This window comes from Aspergillus fijiensis (assembly GCF_003184825.1).
Source record: "Aspergillus fijiensis CBS 313.89 unplaced genomic scaffold BO72scaffold_2, whole genome shotgun sequence".
Lineage (NCBI taxonomy): Eukaryota > Fungi > Ascomycota > Eurotiomycetes > Eurotiales > Aspergillaceae > Aspergillus > Aspergillus fijiensis.
Genome location: NW_024468978.1, coordinates 594,710 through 614,766, shown reverse-complemented (window position 1 = coordinate 614,766; position 20,057 = coordinate 594,710). Strand labels below are relative to the sequence as shown.

The window sequence follows — 20,057 nt, the reverse complement described above, 5'->3', positions numbered from 1 at the left end:
CCAAATTTATTTAGCTGCGACCTTTGTGAGACTCTTCTGTGTCTTCTACAGCAGGGAGACCTTTTGTGTTGTAAATAGCCCAATGACGCCACCATTCTCGAACCGGGAATATGCAACGTGGTCTACTGCATCACTATTCATCATACCTTTAAGCCATCGATGTCGAGAATAAGGAGGAACGCGGGGGGGTGGGGGGAAAGGGCTGTCGATTCTAGCTCTCTCTAGCCCATGCGTAGCCAGAGCTATGAGCTTCCTGCTTTCTCACTTGCTTGGTCCCATCGTGTTATCGTCTTGAAGATCCTTCTCCCCTTTATGATATCACCACAGCATGGTTGATACCTCATTTGAAGGCGTGAGATAGTGAGTGTCCAATTAATGTATGTGGTTTCACTGAATCAACATCCCTTGTGAAACACCATATTCTTAGTTCTTTGGTATCGATTCTACCCAGTGGCCTACCGGACTGTCCTACATAGGATGCCTGGCTAAATTATTTCTATTCTACTTTGACCAGTGGTCGATTATCTGAACGGCAGGAGATAACACGGCATTTCCAAGGCAGGAATGTGCCGGTGCCCCGACAAGACAATACCTACTATCGCCGGCCTCATGGTCCAGCTCTCTTGTTGACACTACGGTTTAGCAGCATTGCAGGGATAATGTGTATGACGTGACATTAATATACAAGATAAAGGGCTAATGGCAGAACAAAATACATGCTGAAGCATCCTCCGAGCAGATACTAGGTACTACTAATCTGTACTATGCCACGCAAATAGAAACATCATAGCCAGACCTGATCTTCCATCAAAGGTCTCAGTATGGAGTTAGGACTTGAGAGAAAAAGGTAGAAGGGTGGCGTTGAGAGAAATATAGATTCCTCCACCGGTTCACTTTCCAGGGTCCAGGCTAGGGACAATTACCGGTCCATATTTCACAACCGTCCCAAAAGTTCCATCTCCCTGAACCATGAAATCCGCAGCAAGGTTTAACCTGCCACTTCCAGGGTTCGAAATAGCTTGCCCATACATCGTATTCACAGCATCTGGATCATAAGCAACGATAGCCACATAATTTCGACGGCCCATCAGCTTGCGGTGCTCACGACTTTGTCCTGTCACGTCGGATTGGAAGATCTCCATCATATCTTCTTTAGTGTCAGTTGGCTGTGATGGCGTCGAGCGATGGCCGTTGGCGGGGATATAGAGGGGCTTGTTGTTGCTGTGAAGCATTTTCATGACATATGAGGGCGGGGGACTGTTCACAACCGGCGAGGAGATTAGTTGGTACATTGTCTTATGATTTGAGGGATGAGCTGGATCATGCACTAGTCCAGCACCGCAAGCATTCACAGCACCAGAGAGGAAGGTCATGCGCAAGGACTTCTGATGAGAGATACCCTGAAGGGTGCGAATCAGATAGGTTCTCTCGAGATCCTGTATGCCTCCGTTAATGATCGGTCTTGAACGGTCGGGGAGGAGCTCACCTACCTTGGATTCGTGTGTCCATTGGTCTCGAAGCTCATCTAATAGGTCTAGCTCCCCGAATGGGCTAAGAATTCCGCCCATGAGACCAGACTTTCCCACAGCACGCTTGACAGAATTAAATCCGGAGCCTACAACGTCCTTGGCTCCGACCACACCGGCTACGGAGCTGGTAACTTTCCCAAGAACATTGTATGCCCCGGTCACGGCCCTCTTTCCCGTTGCAACCGTATGTGCTATATGTTCTGCTGTCTCTAGCCGTGGATAAATAATGGGTACGGAGAGCATCCACAGGCAGTGTTGCACATTAGCAGGGAGCATTGCCACTTTGGGAAAGATGCCTTGATATGTTGGTCCAGCTATGACCTGGTGTGGGTTGCGCTCTGATCGACAATCTAGCCCAACGACGACTACAGCGGGTCCCAGGTATTTCACAAAATGCCAGCCAGTACCGGTTATCGTGAATAAATCGGTGTCGGTCCTGGTGCTGCGGAGTAGATCCAGAGTGGTATGATGCTGGAAGAGCAGATACATCTCCGTTCCAATTCGGCCTATGTTCTTGAACATGTTCGAGAATTGCATGTGCTCCGGGTATGAGCCATATCCGTCAAAGCTGGAATCATTAGTCGCAGCTATTTGTTCGTGGTGTGAATGCACTTACATGTCATGGTCGTCGATCTGGCAGACATATGGGACCTGTGCGAATGACTCGCGCAGATAGGGTTGATCAAAATGGCTCGTGTAATAATGGAAGTACGCATGGGAAACGTCTTCTTCGTGAGCTGTGGTCCACGGCGCGTTTTTTCGCGTCTCCTTTCCGCTCATTGCAAGCCACTGCTTCAGACACGAAATCTCCTTCCACATACGATCAGCATAGATCTGACCTCCAAGGCAGAGTTGCACATGAAATCCCCCGATTTCGTTATGTTTCTGCATAATATCTTTCCACATGAACCCTACACCCCCAAGCCGGGAACGTTCATTCGCATTCACATTCAAGGAGAAATCGTTGCCAGACGTAGTAATAAAGCGCCAGCTTGTTTCGTATCGCCCTGCGATCAGGAACTCATACCGTGTGCAGCCCAAGTGGGACGTGATGGCGTAGGTCCACTTAGCAGGCCCTGTTTCATCCATCTGTAGATCAATCTCATACTTGTAGAAGGTCCAACGCTGGTGCACAGCGATAGGTGTCGCCTTCAATTGACGTGGATTCGGTGAGAGATCGACACTTTGATGGATATGTATTGTAGGAGATTGCGCCACATCGGTGACGAGAAGGATGGAGCCCATCCAAATGCCTCGCTCGACATCCATATTGGTGTAGCGGAGATACGGGCCAAAGTATACACCGTTGGTCGGTGCAACTTTATACAAGTCTATCCCATTGCTTGGAGGAGGCCCACTGAACCCTGCTACAACAGGGGATTGCAGGCTTTCGTATCCTGGGGTCAAAGGAAGACCAGGAGAGGTCAGCGGCTTACCAAATGCTGAGAATACCGGCGAAGCCAGAGGGTGACTGCTGTACACGCTGCCTACCGGGGACAATGGAGTGTCATTGAGATTCAAGGGCGTTGGCCCTTTGGGAAATTCCCACTGAGTTGATTGAGTGGGCAGATGAATGTAATAATATTGGCCGGAGTTGGAGTCCAGGTGAGCAATCCACCCTTCGGGCAGCGGTGGCGGAGAAGCCGGTGGAAGTCCAGACGACGCGGACGACAACGTATTCACCTGAGCTGGTTGGAGAACGGGGTGATGACTGTTCTGCGACGACAATGCCTGCCCGCCAACCTCGGGCGACACCGCCAGTGACCCCTGACGTCGCAAATCATTTGCAAAGGCTGGGTGAGCGGATGCAACGGGTGCAGTGGCATGAGAGGCACTACCTGTGGGGCTCGTAGCGTTAGGGTGAGCGTCTGTGACAGGTTGCTGTCCCGCCAATACTACAGGCTGCTGCTTCTCAGCGGAATAGGCTTGTGAGGTTGCGGGCCCTGATACACTTGAATAGGCGGGCGGGGGGGATGAGCTAATCCGCATGCGCTCAAGGTCATTTTCAAGAGCATTTGGGGGGATCCTCGTCGGTTGCTGAGCCGGCGCAGCCTGGTACGAGGCCTCTTCTGGTTCTCTGCTTGGTGCTGGACGATCCTCATCCGATACAACCCCTGCCCCCTGATATACAGTAGGTGGCCCATGAGGTTGCGTGCCAGGTTGTTCGGTCGGAGTCCACGGCCGCGAAATCTCAGGCGCTGGTTGTCGACTTCGAGGCTGTTGTCCGGCATATTGTTCTGCTCTCCTCTGGGCGGCAGCGCTTCGTGCTTGCAAGCCTGCCAGTGTCGAAGTCCCAGCTATCCCAGAAGCTGCGTATCGAGCCTCGATATCTGATGCTGGATGTTGTCCAGGTTCTATCACCGGAGTCTCCGGTGGCGGTGGCGAGCCACGTTGAGCACGAGTCGTCGAATTCGAGGCTGTAGAGCTGATTCGATTGATTGTGCTATTCGGCTGCAAATCATTCTGCGAGGCTGTTGGTCTCGGGGACGCTTGCGGAGGCGGGTAGTAAAGCGTGTGTTGTTGCTCGGGAATGCTGTTTTGGGGGTATGCGCCGTCGTTTGACACTGCAGGAGCCGGAAAGCGGGGGTGAATTCTAGCGAATAATCCTTCTCTGTCTGGAGAATCGCCGCTGGGAGATTCAGGGAGCGGCTTCGGGACGTTCCCTCGCCGCTCAGCTAGAGTTGCTTGCTTGGGTTCACGTCCTTCACGGGGCCGCAAAGCTGTAGGAAACCCTGAAGGCCGCGAGGAGATATGCTTGGGGACAGTGGAAGAATCGCAAGATACCGCTGCTGGACTGATAGGACTAGAACCACTGGAACCCGCGGGCCGAACCTGTTGGGGCCTCTGCCGGTCATCCGGATAGGGCAGAACAATGCCGTTCGATGAGGCTGGGGAAGGGGATTCTCGTTTGTTGATGCGCAGTGGTTCAATAACCGGCGACTCCGTTTGCGATGGCTGTGGTGTGGTGGTAGTCAGGAACAGCTCCTCCTGAGACCGGTCGCCCTGATGACGACTGGCACCGGCGCTCATGACGAGAGACGAGAAAGACGATGGATTTTGACTGCGCTCGGGTATTTTGAAGCTCTATTGGACATCAGCCGATCGAACGGCAAGTACTATGCGACCGCAGACCTCGCCACGAGGACCCACGACGCGGAGCTGACTGTAGAAAGAAGAAAGGATGAACTGTTGACGGAGAATGTGCTGATGGTAATTAAGGCCAGGTCCTAGGATAGTGAAAGGATTGAGACACACCAGAACTACGAAAGGGAGGGGGAGGGGAGGGGGGGGGGAAGAAAAGAGGAAGGAAGGAAAGGGAATTAGGGAAATAGGGAAAAAGAGTCGAAGCGGGGAAGGCAAAGGCAGCAGCGTCGCAATCTACTTCAACTTATAAGTTAGTTAGTACGGGGATTACTTCAAGACGCATAAGTTGCATGCGAGAAGGACTGAGATAGCCGCCGAGGTGGTGCCCAGCGGTCGAATCATTGGCTCCAGCAGACTCGGCGCCGGCCATGGAGGGGCAACTGAGCAGCGAATCGATGCTATCTAATCTAGTCCCAACCTGGGTGGAACACCAGTGAGAAAATGAAATTTATTCAAAACTAAAACTGTATAAATACTAACATACCATACACATAGTTATACTCACATGTATATACATCTGGATGTAAAATCAATTGGTTCGTGGACATCATGATTAATAGGAGCAGCTATGGACACCTTTGGGTATATATATATACACGTATGCATATCGTTGTCAAAAACACAGATATGGCAAGGACAAGAAGAAAAGAGAAGGCTCTGTCGGGTGCAGTCGTCATTTGTAACTGACCAGTTGCAGCCCATGCTCTACTAACACTTCGACCCAACTAAACCCCAGTGTATGCTCACCACAGCTCGAATGCTGGATTTGACGTTCGTAAATGACTTGCAGGATATGGCACGCCGTTGCTGCATTGGATCCTATGTCTGTCTCCTCGAGTTCAGAAAGCAGTTCCAGAGCCATCATTTTGAGACTGCTCGATGCAGCAACTGCTCCTGACAAGAACAGAGGAAAGACCATGAACGGCCTGTCGCCCCGACTATCCCGGCTCAGAAGCATTGAGGACATCTGGATAATCATCGTGGCGTGATGGTGAACGCTTTCCTCCGACACGGCACTGGGTCCAAGTCGTTGCCCAGGATATACACTCGTAAAGGAGAAGAGGAGGCAAGTGTGAAGAAGGATAGAAATCTGATGAAAGTGACAAGCTGTCAGTATCTGGCCCGTGTAATTTGAATGGCAAGAGATGCCTGAATGAGTTGACTAACCTGCTGAAGCATATCGTGCGATCGCTTTGGAAGGCCGGCCTGATTGTGGATCATATACTGAATCTCAGGATGATCCCAGAGTCCAGTCAAGGCTTCACGTATAGGCCCAAGTTCTTGTTGACGTGAGTTTAACCTTGGGTCAAAGAACTGCGCCTTTGCCTTTCTTAGCTCAACAAAAATAACCCCCAGGCGTATAGCTAGTATGAAGGTATCATAGTATAGGCGCGAAAGTGTAGATATACCATCATAATCGGCATAAAGTAGGCTCGAGTCCTCCGGCCCGATGGGATAAAAGAGGGACTTTAGATCAAGGAGCAACTGGTGGTTGAGTACGGCTCTTACATACTCCCCTGTACCTGCACCGCTGAGGAGGGCGTAAAGATCCACGTTGCAGACCCACCAGACGACAAAGGGGAAGGGTTCTGCACCGGGAGCCGACTGTCGAAGTAAGGAGATATGAAGTAATCGGGACACGTGATGAGACCAGAGGCTCGAATTGGCGACGTTGCAAGCCATGACCTGCAAGAATCAGATCAGTATTCGTCGAATTGTGCGAGCCTAAAAGCATGTACCGACCTCATATACGAGTAGCAAGAAGTGTGAGAGGAAGCTCCCGTCTGATAAGAGATCTTCGTTGCTCTGGATTCTACTTTGTAAAGTGTATATCGTTTGGTGGTAGTAATGAGAAGGATCTAGGCTGTGATGGTTGCCTTGGCGGGCAAGGCTGAGTGCGGATATGGCTGTCAATGCATGGTAGAGCTGAATATCTAGGCATTAGACAATGTGTATCGTGGACGTCGCAACTGCAGAAAACTCACCGGGGGAAAGCTGGCAGCCTCTTGCTCGAGAAGCTCAGCAGTCAAGCCATGACCATTATCTATACCGACACCGCATAATAATTGTGCACAAACAACACGACGGAAATGATTCAAGAGGATGAAGTCGTAATGCCCCAGGTCGAGATGATCTGAAACATGCTGCCAACCAGGTCCTGTATAATTGGATATTGGTTCAGGTCCTGATGCAACAGACAAGATTGAGCTGCCTGGCTCGGATTCTGGGGACTGCGAAGGACTTCTTCGGTGGAAGTACTGGGGCCTTCTTGTGTCACGGAATTTTTGTAAAATCACTACATCTGGTCCGCAGGCCCGCGTGTCGTTCTCAACCTGGTCACTTTCAGAAATGACCGTCGAGCCCAGGGAGACCGTGGATTGATCTGCATCTGCAGCCCCACCCATGTACTCTGGCAGCTGGGAGAAACTCTCTGGAATAGCAACAACATGATACGTCCCCGGGACAGCTGACTGAGCTTTTCGTTCCCGCTCTTCATCCGAACCAAGCATGACGAAGGGAGGAAGCATATCGCAGGTGAGTGGGACGGTCGGGGCGCGTGTCCTGGCTGCTCAGAGGTTAGCAATCCCTCAATCTCAGCTGTACCGAGTTTCTATAGCCCACGGAAGCCAACTGGGATGCCTTACAATCCCACACTACACTGGTCTTCAATTTGACATCAGGCATTCGCTCCATCACTCGGCGGGTATCATCCCGGAAACACAGACGGGGTTGATAATCACAGATGTGACCTAGACGAGCACATTGCTAGGAGATCGAACGTCAGTCTCGCCCACGGCGACATGATAGTGAAAGACCCTGAAGTCGATAAGGAAGGGGTGGTGGGGGAGGGAGGAAATCACATTGCACTGAGGATGGACTTCATCGCACTTGACTGTGTGGCTGTTCAGTAAAGATGCACCATAAGATAACGAGAAAGAGAGATGATTCAGGTCGTTTTTTTTTTCTTTTCATTTTGATGGGTCGACGTGAAAGAAAGACTAGATGATGTAACTCACCCTTGCGACTCTACTTCCCCAATTGAAAAAAGATTAGCAGGCGTAAGGAGGAGACTTTATCGGTTGTAAGTGAAAGGGGAAGGCTCACTCTGCATGTCCTGAATACCATCGGATAGGGTTAAAAAAGGTCTGGATGAGTGTCTCAGGTAGGCGGGACATACCAGCAACCGGTCCGGGACCGGGGTGGGAAGCGCAGACGGTGTTGTCTCGCAGACGGTTTCTTAGGCACGGGAAGATCGAGCGCGGTGTTCGGGGAAGTGATGATGTCCTTAGGAGCGATGATGGGTAGCCGTAGAGGCCGCTTTCTCGCGGTTTGACCGCGTCGGTTGGACATCACGATGCTGATAACAGTCATTGAGTCGATTGACTCTGTGAAAGTAGCCAATCAGTTCGGCTACTCAGCCAGCTGAATGCTCAATGGAACTCGACCTACCCTTCCGCTTTAGGATATTCTTCTCACTTGGCAGGAACAATTGGTAGGTGCTTTCTCGGGACAATGAGCTAGAGATAGGCTGATTGATGGCAGTGACAAGAGAAGAATGCATAGTCCAGTCAACTAGAAGAACAAAAACTGGGGATCAAGGGACAGATACAACGGGCCGCTGAGTATCTCTATATGCATTATGTGAAGAAACTTAAAACGTAATAAGATAGAATCGGAAAGCAAGAAGCGAGAGTGGCAAAGGATGGGCGGGGGGTGGATTTAAAAAGAGAAATCAAAACGAAGGGAAAGAGGCAAAAAGAGAAAGAAAAAATTAAGAGAACAAGAAAAACGAGAGACCACGATGGAGTGAGAGGGAGAGGAAGAGAGAGGGGGAGAGGAAGAAGTCCGTACAAACTACAAACTACAGCGCCGATGCAGAATGATGATACCAAGTGTTTCCGAATCAGCCAGCCCTGTTGACAGTGGCGGTTATGGAGTCATTGAGACCGAGGCGAATCAGAAAGGTCAACGTGAGTTGCTTGCTTTCCCCGGCCCCTCTCTCTCCTTCTCTCACTTCGCCGTTGGCGGTGACTACGAACTACTACTACTACTACTACCACCACCACCACCACTACTACCAGCGCGCGCAATGGCATGTTTGTCTGTGTGATGGGGATGATGGGATGGATCACGACCAGGTGGGTTAGGCTCGTACCTTAGGCGAAAGATTAGCCTGCACCCCCACCTCTCCTCCTCCCCAATGCAGGAGCAACAAACGAGAAAACAGTTAGGACAGAGGACAGACCAAAAAAAGCCCGGTCCCAAAGTGGTCTAGTAGTCAAAATGCAGATGCCAACCATGTGGCAGGGGGAAAAGCCTCTCCGGGGCGAAACCCCCAAAGAGCAGTGTGTTCCCTGCAAGCCCGACGCTGGAGTTGGTGAAAATGATGCAAGGCCTCGGGTTCTGATAGATCGATCCGCGGGTGTCTCCATGCGGTGGAGCAGCCTTGTTCATGGGATGATCTGCTGGGGTCGAGATCCTTTCCATGCCTAAGGTAACTACGGGAATAGTCAGTACTACATAATATGTGGTTAAGTTGTTTAACTTACCAGGTATTTGTCACACATGCACGTGGACTTGGGGAGAGGTGGAAAGGGGGGGGGTGTGAGTGTTGAGCGAATGAGGGCGAGAGGAGCAGCCACCGACCGCAGGCCTGAGATTGAAGAAGTTAAGAAACAGAAACCAAGCTTGCGGGAAGCGTAACAGGATGATGGGTCGCAGTCATCCATGGTTCATGCTTCATGGTTCATGTCTGTCTTCACTGCATGGTACCTACACAGTATGTGTATCTCAGCTAACTGGCTTACTATCCTATCTAGTCTAGTCTGGCTGGTCTAGCCCTTTCGGTCCGGTGAGTTTCGGCCACGCCGGTTGCCAAAAACAACACCCACGCGAGTTGAAGATGGCCTTGGCAATAAACACTGCCACTGATTGGCGGGATGGTCACGGGGCTCGGGTACAAATCGGCGCTGCCAAAAAAAAAAAAAGAAAGAAAAACAGAGAAGAGAGGACAAAAATCTGCAAACACAAGCCACAGACTAGTCCCGTTCCTGCCACCCTCCTCGATCTATCCATGATCCATGATGGTCCAAGACCCAAGTATGCACAGAGGAGGTAATGTGCTGTAGGTATGTATATACTGTACTGCGCTGTAATATACTGTACTGTACTGTATCCATCAACAAATCAATCATCACACCAGTGCGCCTGTTCTCGGAGCCGAGCCTGTACTGTAGTGAAGAATTTAAGATAATGTAGGTAGTTAGTGTGATATCTCGCTAATCCCGGAATTTCCTGGATTCCTTCCAACCTTAAAACTGTGCAAAAGAGTCTTATCATCGACTGGCTCTAACCTGATTGATAGCATGATCATCCCCCTTTTTCTCTTCTGACATATCTGGTCTGAGTGTCGATAACTCACGATCTTTATACACATAGTACGGAGTACGGAACACAGTATGATTATTGTTTACTAGTTATAATTCGCTAGTGGCTGATGCTGGTGCTGGTGACTGGCAGGCGGCGGTGTGAGGACTGTCCGAGGCGAGGTCGAGTCAATTTGTACCTGTCCAGTCAGTCTTTCTACTTTGACTTGCCTCATCTTGGCTTCATTCCTTTTATCTCCGGCCCCGGGATCGGGCTCTTAATTGTCATGGATAGTTGGACAGGTTAATACTCACCTACCTGTAACTGATGTTGTACGTTCTGCAGGTAGCTAGCTCTCAATTCCCCAGGAATTCTGTGTCAATGTACCAGTCATAGTGGGTAGTTAGTAGTATGGTCCCGAGACCGGGGAGAGGGGTGGGATCACATCGGGGCAAAGTTGTTCCTTCAGATCCTCCCTCTTTTTCACTTGGTTTCCGACGGACAGACGGCTTTAACTTCCGACCCTATCGTCCGAAGTTCGTCTTTCTTGTTGTCTTCGTTTCGCGGGGTCTGCCTGACCCATTTCCAGGTTTTGATACAAGATTAATACGTATAGTCTTGTTTTCCCATTTCCTGACACAAATCTTCAGCCATAAGTTACGGGTATCTCTAATCGCTAGCCCTGACATGCCCTACAATATGTCCCTGTACTCGCGCTAACTTAGTCTGCCAGTCGCACTAGATCGACCCCCTTTGCCCCCCTCTGTCCGATGCCCAAATCAATCCCTTCCCCCGCGAGACTCATCTGGGCCAATCTAGATCTTCGGCATGGCCGCTGCCATCGGTTTGAGACTCATTCCACCATCGATTTCTTCCCCATCGGATCCGAATAATATTACCTTCTGTGTACGAAAGCAGATTTGCCACTTGCGGTCTCAGAGAGGAAATGACTGTATGTATGCCGTGTCCGTGAGTAGGTAGGTAGGTAGGTACCTTATCCCACCCCCCGACCAGTTGGCTGCCACTAGTTCTACTACAAATTACTACGCATTACTACTTTAAACTCCGACCTTCATTCATTCTTTACCTCACATATCTCTACATGATTCTCGCTCTGCGCCTCCTCCAAGGGATAACGGATTTCTCATTGGGCGTATCATCTTTTTTTTTTTTTTTTTTTTGGGACAATGCCTGGACCGAGCTCAGCCCTAGTCTCATGATCAATGCATGTTCCCCTCATCTTATACCCTCCCTTTCGTACCCCGTCTTCATACCCATCGGGCCATACTTGCTGTCGTCCGATGGCGAGTGAGACCTATCCCCCGCATGATCTCAACCAGAAACTAAGAGCCGTTTCTCACAATATCACTGATGGCGGAATTTCGGCCGCAAGCGCCCGGTCGAGCACCTGTTGTACTAACCCCGACCGTTCCCCGTCTCTCCATGTCCGTATGGTTTTCCATAGTGTCTCGTCAACTGGACATCTCATCTGCGCGCACAATTTGACATATGAAGCAGTTGCCTGTGCGCGCCCCAGACGCACTTTTTCTAACGAGGTATCAATATCACGAGATAGCATCTCGCTGGCTAGCGCCGCCAAGGCTTTTTGGGGTCCGCGTAGATCGACTTCGCCACCCTGCGAGGCTTGCCACCTCCCTAACTGGTCGAGGACTGCGCAAAGCTCTCTGTACAGTGTTGTTTGCACGTTTCTGCCCCCGCGTCCCATTGCTCGGCGCAGGTTTGGCACAATCCCCTCCAGGTGTTCCTGTACAACTGGATTGTTGTTAGCGCCCGATAAACTTACAGACCGGCTGCATGGGAACCTACCACTTGCTGACTGATGCGATACAGGTTGGCAACAATGCAGGAGACATTCGACACAAGCGGCTAACGTATCATCGAGTACTTGCCTAAGGAATTCGTCAGTTCCCGTCCGATCTGGCATGTTTAGTTCGAACCAATATCGGCGATGGAGGTCCGCAAGAGCCACAAGGTGAAATCGTCGGTGGTCCAAGTGTTTCATTGGACCTCCAAGCCTCCATTGGTGAAGGGGCCAGACTTACGCAGGTCTCTGGCTGCTTCCTGTATCGACCTCCATTGGATCCCCGTCCTCTTCTATCTGGTCCAACACTTTAGTGACGATGCTGATGGCCTCTGGCACAAAATCAAGATCATCGCGCGCTTGCGACACCTCGCCAAGAACGATGAGGGCATGAGGTCGGTAGGTCACATTGTTTCGCTTGGCTTCTCGTAAGGTGATTGTCTTGTTCAGCCATACGCGTCAGTTGTGAGTCTTGAAAGCGCAAATGGGTTAGAGCTGCGGACGGGAATACCTTCATAGCCTCTGCCAGCTGAGGCTTCGCTTCCCATAACTTTTTTGCCTGTTTTGCGAACCTCGCAAAAGCTCTGAGCACCACTTCTTTCCCATCCCATGTTTTACCAGCCAACGCCTTTTCCAACACAGGCCATATGTGTTCGCTCGTAGCAAGATCCGACTCAGCATCGAGAGATGTGATAGCATTTGCAAGTCCCAGTGCGGCTGTGTGCTTAATAGCCCAACGCGCTGATTCCAGGCTTTGAGACACAAGCTCAACAATCTCTTTTATGTAGAGTGACACTGCCCGGTTACCACCAACGTTGTCCTGCCATGTTTTCTCGAATACCTCCCGAACATGGTCATCCAAATCGTATCTAGAGACAAAGATAAATGGCAGTGCCGCTGTGGCGAATGCCTTAAACCGGTCATTAGCTAGCCTCGACGTCGAAAGTAAAATCTCAGCCGAGATAGCACGCTGATTGGTGTCTTCTGCTGTAAAGTATAACTTCTTCGCGTGCTCAATCGTGCTCAAGAATCGCTCATCAGTAGCAAGGCGCATCAAATAGCCGATCGAGGAGCAATAGGACGCGCTAACAGTGTCATTGCGATCTACCACGTATTTCCCAAGGAGCTGAATAAAGCGGTCTGCGAAGGGGCGAAATAATGTGGTCCGCATGCTTAGGAGTACCAGGACACGACTGCAGCCCACTTTGGACGGAAGGCCCACTGCTGAGCGCAGTACTCCCTCTAGCCTCAAGGCAAATTTTTTCATGCTCTCTACGTCGAGCATATCAATGAGGTGCCGCTCAATGACTTCCATCATAGGCGACGTGCGGATGCTGGATAGACGCATTTTGTCGATATCCTGCCCCGTCAAGCCATACTTGTCGGCGTTGAGATGAACATAGTTCACGGCCTGAGGCTCCAGGGAACTCAAGCAGCTTAAGAACTGTTCCATTATTTGAGGCACGAATGGGCGCAGCGGTTTTCCAGGGCTCTTCTTGATCATTTGAATTAGTGCTCCAATCGCAAATCCTTGAACTTCTTCCACCCCGGACTCCATGCCCTTGTCACTCAGTAGGAACGGGATAACGGTCTCCAGCATTGAACTGGCTTGCTTCGCATCGGGTTTGCTTGTCTCTAATGTGCGCATGATCATGTTGGTGATGGTTTGGCAAAGCTTCATCGCTGACACCCGGACTGTTTCTTTGATGTCGTCTAGTAGCTTAAAAGCTTTAGTAAAGATCTCTTGCATATATTCTGCGTACGTTTCTGGCCGGCGCCCCTGAATGAGGTCGGCAATAGCAGCGCAGCTCGCTTGCCGAGCCCTCCATTCTCGTCCTGCCAGCATGCTCTTTAGTAGATCAGCTATGATCTCATCGAAATGAGCATCAATCACTTCTGTTGGATTCTTGACCAAGGCCCGCCATATTGTATCCATTGATCGCTGCACATTTGGGTTCGGGTCGAATCTGTAACGAAACAATTTTGGATAAATCTTGGGGTTCTTCGCAAGGTAGCCGTCCACGCTTGAATCAGAGAATATGCTGCTTATCCCCAACTTGCTGAAAGCCGCACGGCTGGTCCAAAGGGCATTGTTCGAGGCCAGCGCCATGAACCGATAAACCAGACTAGGATCCCCCGCTTCGGCAGCGAGGTTCATGATATCTTTATAGGTATTCACAGATGATCCACCCCCAGTTGGTAGGGCTCCTGGCTCGAACAATTCGGTAGACTCGTTGACCCGGCCTCCTCTTAGATTGGACTTACCTTCAGTAAAAGAATCCACCAAATCACGTACCAGGTCGTCCTTCAATCCCCGGTCACCAATTGCGTAAACGAGACTTAGGCCTTGCGCTCCGGTCTCTTGGACGACTTCTTCGCGATCAACAAGCAAATTGCTAAATGACCGCTGGCAATCTCGCAGACGGGCTTGCATCTCGGGCAGATGACCGCAGTTTTTGACAAGGCTCAAGAGCCATATAGCAGCAGCCTTTCGCAGAGAGGGTTTTGATGCACTGCAGCTAGACAAGATTTTGTCGCATACTTCAGCGAGAACTGATTCTGGGATTGCGGACGCGGGAATTGCTTCGTCCACATCAAATTCCAGTACTAGTGACTTAGAATTCCAGCCAGCTGCAGCATTGCTCAGTGCCTCACCGACTGTGAAGTGAAGCTCTGAGTTGCGATTCTCATGAAGATCATAGAGGGCTTGCGTTAGTCCATCGAGTCCTATACCAGTAGAGTCACCTCCGGAGATGGCCATTGACAACAGTCCTATCGCCATGATGGCCACTTCATTCTCTGCCTTGGCCTCCTGAACAAGTCTATCTCTAATCGTGACCCATCTAGATTCAGGAAGCATCGAAAAGGACAGGAGATTAGAAAGACCAAGTCTCCCAACTGCAGCCTGGGCGGACCGGCACAGGAGAGAGTCACGAGCGTTTACCATATCAGAAACGGTGTCAATAAATCGTCTCACATAGGCTTCCGGCACTTTAGAAATCATGTTGCGGAACGCAAGCCTGCTTAACAAGTAAGACAGAGCCATTACTGCACCCCTGACCCTAAGTGCTGCCTCACCGATTGCAGCCTTCCACTCCACCATCAAATCGGATAGTTCGGTGATGAGTACAGTCAAATCCGTGGTCGAAAAGGCGGGGTGCGAAGCCAAAATGCCAATGGCTCGCGCAGAAGCGTCCTGTACCTCTTGATCATTACTGTTCAATGGTTTCCCGAGTGCCAATGTTTGCGGCACCACCTTCTCAAGTATGTTGTTGGGGCTCAGGGAGGATATGCTGATGAAGATCTTTCCGCATTGTTGTGTGCCTTTCCTGTTCTCGCGAGATAAGCCAGTGAGCGCACTCGAGAGAAACAGGGCAATTGGTTCGTCGTCAGTAGATCGAAGGTAACTCCTCAATGCATCTCGTGCTTGTTGATCAGAGCTAAGCATCACGTCCAATTTGACATCCCAATCATGCTCTATCTCAAAACCGGCCTCTGAAGCGGAGAGGGATTCCCAAAACAAAATGTTACGAAGAAACTCGATAGCCGCTGGGAAGGCGTTCTGGTACGGCCCCGATAGTATGTCCAATGCAGACAAACCAGATATGCCTTGCGATGGAGTGGTACCAAGTAGAAAGCGCACCGCGTCAGAGAATCTCGGGAAAGAGTACAATGAAGATAGCTCATTGGGGGACAAGTTTTGATCGTGATTGGAATTCTGGAGTCGGAACCAGTAAGGATGCAGGCCTTTCTGCCCCTCCTCTACCACTTCATGATGCTTTTCTGAGCCGCGAGCAATGGCCATGAGATCTATCCATCGGGCGATAACATCATTGTAAGGTAAAAATCTGTTCGCGAATCGTACTGTTGCATGCTGAGCGCCGCGGACAACAGTAAACCCGGTCAAATGGTCCTCTTGTTCAGGCTGATAACTCATTTGCTGAAGGAGAAAGGGCCGCAGTTGCGCTTGAAAGTCATGATCCCATTTCTTCATTGAAGAACTGAGAATGTTTCCTAATGCCTGTTCGATACTGACGAATATCTGAGTGCTTGAATCATCAGAGCTGAGCGATGTAAATAGCCATTTGATAAGTTCAAAGCCAGACAAAGCACCTTCTACCTTCTGGACCTGGAAGTCTGCCTTGGGGATCGTGATACCAATACATTCGTAAGCCATACCTCGCAAACTAAGCTCCGTCTGCGGGAGTTTTTGACCACTTGCCGCGGGGCTCGGCCATCCTTGAGACTGGATGAAGTCTATCAAGCCTGCTATAAGCTTCGGTGCCATTTGCTGTAGATCATCTGGCGAGCCCATCCTCACAACCCACGTAGTGAAATTGAAAAGTTGCGTCCGTAGCTTGGACGCTTGCAGTCCTTGTATGGATCTCGCACTGTCTGATAGAAGTCCTTCCCCTATTACCTGCATAATGCGCTCTTTATCCCTGGTCGCCTTGATTGATCTCCCTAGGAAGGCTAGTAGTTTAATCTGCAGAGCAGGTCGAGCCGGCGTGGCTCCATCTGACGTTCCTGCACCCAAGTAAAGGTCGTACAACTGCCGCACAACATGGGGATCCTCAAGGCTTGGTACAAACCTTTTGAGGCATTCCTCGCCAATATCAGATAGACGAGTGTTAGCATCCGCAGATGCAATCACAGCAGGCAGGAATCGCTCTGAATTGGCAAAGGCTCCGCTGGCTAGGAATCTGAGGACATTGACTTTAGTCTCAGTGAGGTTTAGCCCGCCATCGGAAGCATTCCAAGTCTCGGAGATAGGAGCATCTTTGTTCAGGAAAGTATATTCTGCTGGGGATAGTCCCGGACATGTGGACTTATCCTTGTCCGCGGGGGAAAGAATGAGCAGTTTCTCAAACAGAGACGACAAAAATTGCGTATCTTGGTCAGAGAGACCCAAATGAGTCTTTAAATGCAGATCTTCATCGCTATCCTTGGATGGTAATCTCAAAAGCGGGAGAAGCCTCAGAACCAAGTTAAAAACAGTGGCAGCTTGATTGGTGGATGAGCCGATCTCCGAGATACCCTGAAGTAGAGGAAGTAGGATCTCTACCCTTGCATTTGACCCTAGGCGAGGAACACCTTGCTGAATATAGAGCAGATCAAAGTGTCTGATCAGGTGAGATTTCTGTTCCTTGAACTGGTTCAACAAAGCCGCCACGGGGAGCTTGATAGTGGGGGATTGAACTCGGGTGTTGATGTGCTGACAAACCGAAATGACTTTGTTGCGAACCGCAATGCTCTCAGAGCCTAGTTTCAACAGCAGAGGTGTCAAATAGGTATTTAGGAGTGTCTGGAGCCTATCGTCCGAGTCCGCAAGGGCGATCCTAAGCTCAACCTTGGATATCAAGCTCAATTCACGAGCTTCAGAGCTCACTGGGATAATGGTTTCCGAAGCCATGGCACGCTCGGAGAGAAGGAGAAGAAATCAAGCAAGTATATTTTATAGAGATATTTCACATCGACGCGATGACTGGTAAGAGCACAAGAAGAGATGTGGGGGGGGTTTCAACTGTGGCAGAAGTGTCAACTTTGTAGATCCCCGTCTAGGCAGAGGGAGCTCAACGTCACCCTCAAACCTGAGGCATCCCGACTAGTTAGTTAGGGGACTGTTGATATTAGTCATCATCAATCCTGGCTCCTCGTAGTTAGGCTACTCCGTATCTGATTAGCTAACTTACCTCATACTGTTAAGTAGTTATGTTATATGAATACAGTACACTATACTTACTGTACTGTACTGTACATCCAGGCACTGACATAGATGACTCGATTGTATGCCGTATCTGGATCTATGAGCTCGGTGTTGACGTTAGCACCAGGACCGCTTCCTTTACCCGCTCTCGGCGGCTCACCGTCGGATTCCGGCAGGGATAGTCACTATCACAGACGCGATGTGCATGCTTGATAAATGACTCGGGAGCGAGTAGCTTTCCCCTCACCTGTCATCATTCTTACTGGTCTCTATTCCGTACTATCTCACGATGGGCAAATTGAAGGACCAGAGGAAGCAGGCTAGCACCTGCTCTCCCCTTGCTACAGCCCGCTCGCTATAGATTGGATTGCGTGTTCCTCATGCAGTTGGCACCTTGCACAATGGACGTGCCTCGCCGCTGATTATAGAGGGCAGTACTCCGTACCGTGCAAGTACAAATAACCCCCCTCATAGCGCGCAACAGCTGCTTCAAGCAGCGTGGTACAGGTGTATTGTTCACCAACCCAGAGAAAACGTTTTTTTTCCTTGAATCTCAATAGTGGGCTACGAGAAATAGGCTGATCTAGCTGTGATCCTACACGCGGTATCGCCATGCAGTTGAATCTCCACCCCATCCTTTGGATAGGGCTTTTCTTCTACTACCACCAAGCTTACGCTCTCTTAGAAGTCTTTGAAGTGTATCAACCTATTTCCCTTGCAAGCGATGGGCACAATCAATGTGCAGGAGAGGAGCGCGTTTTAGTGGACTACGACTTCGGGAATAGTTATTCTCTCCCCTATGTTGGGTGAGTGACGAGTCTCTTGCAGATCGACGAGAGACAGCACTAAACTAGACGTTTATAGATTCTATGAGCCTCCTCGCTGCAAGTTTGACACCGTTCGCATCAACCTTACTGTCACCTCGATTGGCAGACAATATGATCGTCTTGCCATTTTCTATCTTGGTGATACTGAATTGTGGCGTACATCAACCGCGGAACCAACCAGCGATGGCATTATCTGGACCTATTTCAAAGACATGTCACAATTTAACACCCTCTGGAAAGAGAAGCAAAAGATAATATTCGACCTGGGAAATATCATCACTGATGTCTATACTGGGCATTACAACACAACATTGACAGCCTATTTCTCCTACGAGGACAATGTAAGGACGCCAGATGTCATCTTGCCTATCTCTGCGAGAAGGTCATCACAAAACGCGTCCAGCGACTTTGAGCTTCCATCGGACAATGCGACTGTACTTCACCGATTACCTCCGACTACTTCACGTGCTGTCGTTTCAATCGCCGCCACTGGTCAATCAACAGAAGAGTTCTGGTGGTCGAACGTCTTTACATCCGACTCGTGGTCATTCGATAGCACCATTGGGGAGCTGTACGGATACTCCCCCTTTCGCGAGGTACAACTCTATATCGATGGCATGATGGCAGGGGTGGTCTGGCCATTTCCCATTATTTTCACTGGTGGTGTCGCGCCGGGTTTCTGGCGTCCAGTTGTTGGCATTGACGCCTTCGACTTGAGGCAGCCAGAAATTGACATCACCCCGTGGTTACCCATGCTGCTGGACAACAAGACCCATTCTTTCGAAATTAGGGTCACAGGTCTCAACATCTCTGAAAGCGGAGCTGTCACATTCTCTGATACTGTTGGATCCTATTGGATCGTGACTGGAACTATTTTCTTGTATCTGGATGAATCCGCACCCCAGTTATCTCCTAGTCGCAAACCAATTTCAACAGCTCCGCCACCGGAATTCAAAGCGACGCGCAAGCTTGTGCAGAATGCAACTGGGGGGAATGAGACATTGATTTACTCCATAACAGCGCAGAGAACCTTTACAGTTGAGTCTGCCGGTTATGCGTGGCGTCAGAATCTTTCCTACTCGAACTATGGAACCTTGAACCAGCAAGGTCTGAGCCAGAGTAACCTCCAGCATACTTCCGGCCGCAACCAGCTCACAAGAAGCAAAGTACTCAATGAGGTCACATTTGATTATCCTTTACTTTGTAACCAGACTTATGATCTGGACGATGGGCTTACTATAAGTGCTTGGATGCGCAGAGGTCTTGACATTGAAGCTACAGGAGGCCTGGGGATCTCAACATACACTCTTACCTCAGGCCCTCTGAACTTGCACACCGAGCAATCGGGCACGGCTTTTTATCAGTCAACTTCAGAGGATAGTGCTTCGTACGGCGAGACAAAAGATGTCTTTGAGAGCGACGCTAATGGTGTCTCATATAGTCGGGAAGTACACGCGGTCAACGGCAGTGTGGTGTATGATGCAGGCAACTAAGAATCTCTGAAGTATCATAAATCACTAGTTGATCCTTTTCTTGCACCGATTTAAATGATCTAAGACCTTTGTGTATGATAGATTTAACTGTTGAGATACTTCAGCAGATGGACAGTTCTTATCGGCACGTGAGCTTAACTGATAAGACAGCTCTTCTGTCGCCTCCTG

The 20,057-nt window shown here is 50.0% G+C and overlaps 4 protein-coding genes across 4 annotated transcripts; 1 reads left to right on the top strand and 3 right to left on the bottom strand.

Moving 5' to 3' along the window:
• Positions 1 to 650: 650 nt before the first annotated feature.
• Positions 651 to 4,871, bottom strand: BO72DRAFT_443924 (WW domain protein). Its single transcript, XM_040943697.1, has 3 exons — positions 2,146 to 4,871; positions 1,491 to 2,097; positions 651 to 1,436 (listed from the first exon to the last, which is right to left on the bottom strand). The coding sequence occupies exons 1-3, from the start codon at positions 4,557 to 4,559 to the stop codon at positions 891 to 893; spliced, it is 3,567 nt and encodes a 1,188-aa protein (XP_040806472.1). The 5' UTR covers positions 4,560 to 4,871; the 3' UTR covers positions 651 to 890.
• A 475-nt stretch (positions 4,872 to 5,346) lies between these two features.
• BO72DRAFT_367359 (Zn(II)2Cys6 transcription factor) lies at positions 5,347 to 8,048 on the bottom strand (the record flags this gene model as incomplete). The annotated part of the gene is made up of 7 exons (XM_040940834.1): positions 5,347 to 5,763; positions 5,841 to 6,359; positions 6,417 to 6,599; positions 6,659 to 7,235; positions 7,306 to 7,439; positions 7,535 to 7,574; positions 7,852 to 8,048. Coding segments are annotated over 7 exons (2,067 nt in total), but the record flags the coding sequence as incomplete, so codon positions are not given.
• Positions 8,049 to 11,213: 3,165 nt separating this feature from the next.
• On the bottom strand, positions 11,214 to 17,425 carry BO72DRAFT_523797 (ECM29 family proteasome component). Its single transcript, XM_040949801.1, has 4 exons — positions 12,374 to 17,425; positions 12,104 to 12,303; positions 11,868 to 11,950; positions 11,214 to 11,813 (listed from the first exon to the last, which is right to left on the bottom strand). Exons 1-4 carry the CDS (start codon positions 17,273 to 17,275, stop codon positions 11,398 to 11,400), a joined length of 5,601 nt encoding a protein of 1,866 aa, XP_040806470.1. The 5' UTR covers positions 17,276 to 17,425; the 3' UTR covers positions 11,214 to 11,397.
• A 276-nt stretch (positions 17,426 to 17,701) lies between these two features.
• BO72DRAFT_443919 (uncharacterized protein) lies at positions 17,702 to 20,057 on the top strand. The gene is made up of 2 exons (XM_040943696.1): positions 17,702 to 18,375; positions 18,434 to 20,057. Exons 1-2 carry the CDS (start codon positions 18,182 to 18,184, stop codon positions 19,887 to 19,889), a joined length of 1,650 nt encoding a protein of 549 aa, XP_040806469.1. The 5' UTR covers positions 17,702 to 18,181; the 3' UTR covers positions 19,890 to 20,057.

What these genes read in the sequence shown, in the direction of transcription:
- BO72DRAFT_443924 (XM_040943697.1), bottom strand. Translation starts at nt 4,559, where the DNA reads ATGAGCGCCGGTGCCAGTCGTCATCAGGGCGACCGGTCTCAGGAGGAG. An exon ending in CAGATCGACGACCATGACAT is followed by an intron (nt 2,098 to 2,145) that starts GTAAGTGCATTC and finishes TAATGATTCCAG; the next exon opens with CTTTGACGGATATGGCTCAT. An exon ending in AATGGACACACGAATCCAAG is followed by an intron (nt 1,437 to 1,490) that starts GTAGGTGAGCTC and finishes GGAGGCATACAG; the next exon opens with GATCTCGAGAGAACCTATCT.
- BO72DRAFT_443919 (XM_040943696.1), top strand. Translation starts at nt 18,182, where the DNA reads ATGCAGTTGAATCTCCACCCCATCCTTTGGATAGGGCTTTTCTTCTAC. An exon ending in TATTCTCTCCCCTATGTTGG is followed by an intron (nt 18,376 to 18,433) that starts GTGAGTGACGAG and finishes AGACGTTTATAG; the next exon opens with ATTCTATGAGCCTCCTCGCT.
- BO72DRAFT_523797 (XM_040949801.1), bottom strand. Translation starts at nt 17,275, where the DNA reads ATGGCTTCGGAAACCATTATCCCAGTGAGCTCTGAAGCTCGTGAATTG. An exon ending in AGCTGGCAGAGGCTATGAAG is followed by an intron (nt 12,304 to 12,373) that starts GTATTCCCGTCC and finishes TGGCTGAACAAG; the next exon opens with ACAATCACCTTACGAGAAGC. An exon ending in ATCGCATCAGTCAGCAAGTG is followed by an intron (nt 11,814 to 11,867) that starts GTAGGTTCCCAT and finishes ACAACAATCCAG; the next exon opens with TTGTACAGGAACACCTGGAG.